The sequence below is a fragment of the Lygodium microphyllum genome, chromosome 3 (genome assembly GCF_053477565.2).
Source record: "Lygodium microphyllum isolate KBCC chromosome 3, Lygodium_microphyllum_v1.1.10, whole genome shotgun sequence".
In the NCBI taxonomy this organism is placed as follows: Eukaryota; Viridiplantae; Streptophyta; class Polypodiopsida; order Schizaeales; family Lygodiaceae; genus Lygodium; species Lygodium microphyllum.
This window is the reverse complement of record NC_141137.1, coordinates 180,126,045-180,130,749: the sequence shown is the minus strand read 5'-3', so window position 1 is coordinate 180,130,749 and position 4,705 is coordinate 180,126,045. Positions and strand designations below refer to the sequence as shown.

The following is a 4,705-nucleotide window of genomic DNA, read 5'->3' as shown; positions in this document are numbered from 1 at the left end:
AGTGTGCAAAATTTCTTGTTTTGTCATTCAAGTACATTATCTTCATATCATGTGTGCAAAATTTCTTGTTCTGTCATTCAAATACATTATCTTCACACCAAGTGTGCAAAATTTCTTGTTTTGTCATTCAAATACATTATATTCATATCATGTGTGCCATTTACTAGTTTGGTTTCAAGGAGCAACCCTATTTATAAATTCTTCACAAACCACACTATTACCAACAATATGTATGGACTATAGAAGTTCATTTGGCACATTTAAATTGGCACTATTTATCCAATACTTTTAAGGCATTGCAAAAAAAAAAGACCAAAACTTGTGACTTGCGGTATAAAATCAAATTGACTCCCCAAAAAGTCGAGATGAAAGCATGCCTTTGGTGTGGGGTGCTTTGCAATTGAGGCAAGCAACAACATTGACTATATTGGTGTCAATCTAACTAGCTATGATGTTGATGATCATTTTATGTGCAGCAATTCTAGCAAAAGACTAGAAAACAACAAAAGAGAGTGTTTTAAAACGGCAAAACCATTAATGTAAACGCGACATTTTTTTAGCATAGGCTCTCTGTAATGTACGAAATATACAAAGCGCATGTTCATCGCTGTGAGAGCCAGTGGACTGTGCAGGGAACAGTATCGTATGAGAATTTACAAGAGGAGAAGGGCAAGCCTCAAAAGTACTAGTCTTCAGTGGCAATCCATGTAGAACAAGTAAGGCATGGGTGGACGCAGAAAGGTGAAGGGGAAGAAGCAATGTTATCAGATCAGTCGCAGAAAAGGATTAGGCAGGATGCAGGGATGGGAGGCCGGGGTGCGATGAGCAAAACATGGATGGGGGGGATTTGTGCTCTCTCTCTCTCTCTCTCTCTCTCTCTCTCTCTCTCTCTCTCTGTAAGTGTACTTAATATTCAGTTAGGGGTGTTATGACTGATTGGGGTGATTGGCCGAGCTGACGGCTGCAGCTGCGGCTAACTTGAGACAGGTGTCGACGGGGTACTTTATGGCGTTCTTCTTGAGCTTGCGAAGGGCGGCCTGGCCCAGGTTGACGTTGCAGATGTCGGCCAAGCGCACCAGGTACAGCAGTACGTCCGACAGCTCCTCGCCGAGGTGCTCCCTCTCCTCCCTCGCCCAGTCCGGCAGCCCCTTCGCCACCTCCCCTTTCCACTGGAATATCTCCGATAGCTCCCCGACCTCCCCTACCTGCAGCGACATCATTCCGCATGCAGCAGCCCCATACAGAATTAATACACCATCTCCATACTACAATTGTTACTGATCATACTGATGTCTGCAAGGAGAGATACGCACACGCCCACAGACAGAGAGAGAGAGAGAGAGAGTGTGTGTGTTTGTGTGTATGTGTGTTACTTGAATCTCCAATTTTCGAATTCCGATGAGCCTTTGTAAGAGAGCTAGCCTACTCTACTAGCTATGGAGCGGCTCTCTTGATGAGCTTGTCATATTCGACAGTAGTACCTGAAACGTAAGGCTACCGCACAGTAGGACATGACTAAAACAGAGAGTACAGAGAGAGAGAGAGAGAGAGAGAGAGAGAGATCCTTGAGGAATTGGCAAGGCTAGAATATAGGAAGAAAGCTAATACTTACTAAGGCCAGTAGAAGATTCCTTGGGCTATGGAACTTCTCCCAGTCTCTCTCGCTCGCAAAATCCGCCATCATCCGAGACAAATCCGCCAGCGCAACCACAGTACCATGATCGTCATCATCAGCAGCCGCAATAGTATGATTGTTGTACTGTGGTTTCTCCTCATCACCATGACCCACTGTATCAGCTTGTAATTTCGCCTCATCGCTCCCATTAACCTTGATCATAGTTTGCAATGAACCTCCATTCATGGTGATGTAGATGTGCACTAGGTTATGCTCCGGTGCCAAGGAAGTGATGATTGAATGTAGGGCAGCGCAAGAGCAGAAGAGACTAATGGGTGATGCAGCTCATAATAAGAGCGGGAGTAGTTGTAACTTGTGAGATGAGGAGGATCTGCCACCAACGACAAAGGCTTAGCTTTGCTAGGCTCTTAGGTCGTCTCTGTCGCCTTTTATATCGACTGCCCTGGATTAGTCACGCCTTGAGTTACACTAAACAAAGCCATAGTTTAGACGCGGAAAACCAAGTCATCTTTTAATACCGTTATATGCTCCCCCCCCCTCTCTCTCTCACTCATATACGTGTCCAAATCATCATCCTTGTCTCCTGCCTATGAAATTTTTGCCTCAACTAACAACTCATCCACTCTTTCCCCGCTCCATGGTGCCACTCGATATCTAGGCCCCAAAACCACCCAATGTTGCATCGCTAACATTCGCAAGACCACCTTGGTGAAAAAAGAGGGCAAGGCACCGCGTTGAAAAAAGAGAGCTGATTGGTACATGTAGGAAACCTAGTATCTCAAATGTGGCCAAAATCTCATCTTTTGTAAGGCCTTAAGATTTTGTGACTAAGGGTATTCTTTGTTAATACAAACTATTTCACGTGTAAATAAGAGGGGAAGGCAAAAACGATCGATGTCTTGGATTCAGATGGCCCACCTTTGCATCACACTATTTTCTTTAAATCTAATACAATCTTTTCGTGTCTAAAAAGCTCAAGCTCAATGCTAAAGGCTAGGTCAATCAAGGGCCACGCGAACGTATCATGGCCATCAATATTTTGCACTTTTTGATCACCTTGAAAGCCTTTAACTAACACCGCTTCACGCTAAGACTAGGTAGGCGGGTGGGATAACATAGGACGAGCAATGTCATGCTATGTGGAGCCACCAAAAGGTTTTGCATGTAGGGGGGGGGGGGTCACATGCACCATGTGGCCCCCTTGCAAAACCTTCTGTTAATTGATATAAAAGATATAGACTTGAGTTGCTCTGACATGTTCAATTCACGTCAAGTAATGGTGTCCAAATGAAAGAATTTGTATCTTTTAATATTTTGGTGAAACATTAAAATGAAATGTACAATAGACAATATTTCTATTCCTAGCTTGTAGATAATTAGCGGTTCTTTTTAAAGAAAATTTGGTGTGGGAGAAAAACCCCTTGTAGGTTTTAGAGAGTGCATATCTCAACTTGAAAAAGAAGTCCACAAATGTGGGGTTGGTCTCTCAACCTTGGGATGCCTGCTGCTTATTCCATTTAAACATTTTTGCTACTATTCTTGTAGGAGGATCACCTAATAGTGGAATGGGATATCTTTTGCTCAAGAATGTAAATCAGTAGGTAGAAGAAAAATTATTGCATGCATTTAAGGTGCATGGGAAAACTACTAAACTCTTAAAATTAAAAAAGTTGCATGTTAACAAAGTTTAGAAGAGGAGGTTCAAGACAAGTGTCCATTTATATTCCATCTAAGATTGCACCCTTCAAGCCATAAAGAATGTATCATAATATAATATCACCACTTATGGGTATATGCTTATGTAGCTTAACTTAATATATATTTGAATTCAATCTCTCATCTTGCACTACCCAAACATGGTTCTTACATGTTTCCACCATGAAAGGCATCTTCAACTTTTTGAGGCAATATGTATTCCCACTAAGACATTACCTAGTGCTCCTCTTTCCTTAGATCAACGTACTTCTTTTAAAGCACTTTCTCATGTTTTCCTTGTCTCATCTAAGATTGTTGTGCCAACTAGAACTTCTTCATATAAACCAACGGTAATTCTTCACTAAATTTTCTTTTTTGTATAAGACATTAATATTATGAAATTTTAGGGAAGGTGATGTTACAAATGCTTATCCATTCAATCCTTGTCTATCAATTTCTTTATTTTTATCATATTAATATCATTGACAATTTTGTAATTAACAAGGTCATGGGTCCATAGTTTAATATGTTAAACATGTATACACACAAAAGCAAGAAAATTTGCATCAAGGGATGTCACATTTAGAACATTAGATAAAACTTTTGACGTCAATTTCATGTATAAGTAATTGCATCCTTATTCACAAGGGTATACTTGGGGTCAAAACATTTGGTTTCTTGCTTGCTTGCAATTTTCTTAAATAAGATGAATAAAATGGTCGATGTAATGTGTTTAAAGTATCACAGTGGCGTACCAAAATATCTTCTTGCAAAGGTATTGGACCTCAAAGAAGAATTTACACAATCAAATACCTTTTGTGACTAATTCACAATGGAATATCCTATTCAAAGTTAAAGCTCACGATCCTCTTTTTACCTATTAGCAATGCCCAAATTGTGAGCAAACTAGAAAGGGCATGGTGTTGATTTATGAAGTCATATTCATAAAATATCACACTCATTGAAGAAAAACTTGAAAAGAATACTCAAATTGCATAAGCATGAGATTCTCAAGTATGAAATGACATTAGATACCAAGCTTGGTGTGCTAGAATTGCCATAGGTTCAATAAGATCAATTGACTATGGTGAGGCATCTCATACCTCACATAAACATTTTAAAATCTTATCAGAGTTCATGACCAATGAAAGATCTCACTACCTTTAGATGTATGCTCTCATTCTAAATTCTAAAGTTGAAAATGATTGCTAGTAATTGAAGATTAGTGGGAACTATTGAGATTGTGCAAGAAATATGTAAGTATATACATATTTACAAGTATCATGTCCAACTTTCAATACCATAGAAAATAGGAGACATTTGAGGTATCCAAAATCCTAGAACCAACATGAAGGTACTTAGTTAAAATAATGC

The 4,705-nt window shown here is 39.8% G+C and overlaps 1 protein-coding gene across 1 annotated transcript; it reads right to left on the bottom strand.

Annotated features, from left to right (window-relative positions):
* Positions 1–515: 515 nt before the first annotated feature.
* On the bottom strand, positions 516–2,369 carry LOC148039263 (uncharacterized). The gene is made up of 2 exons (XM_087675149.1): positions 1,613–2,369; positions 516–1,205 (listed from the first exon to the last, which is right to left on the bottom strand). The coding sequence occupies exons 1-2, from the start codon at positions 1,859–1,861 to the stop codon at positions 927–929; spliced, it is 528 nt and encodes a 175-aa protein (XP_087531275.1). The 5' UTR covers positions 1,862–2,369; the 3' UTR covers positions 516–926.
* Between the last annotated feature and the right edge of the window lie 2,336 nt (positions 2,370–4,705).

Excerpts from the sequence above, each read along its gene's own strand:
- LOC148039263 (XM_087675149.1), bottom strand. The coding sequence starts at position 1,861 with ATGAATGGAGGTTCATTGCAAACTATGATCAAGGTTAATGGGAGCGAT. Across the intron at positions 1,206-1,612 it reads GGAATCTTCTACTGGCCTTA|GTAGGGGAGGTCGGGGAGCT; the intron begins GTAAGTATTAGC and ends ATGTCGCTGCAG.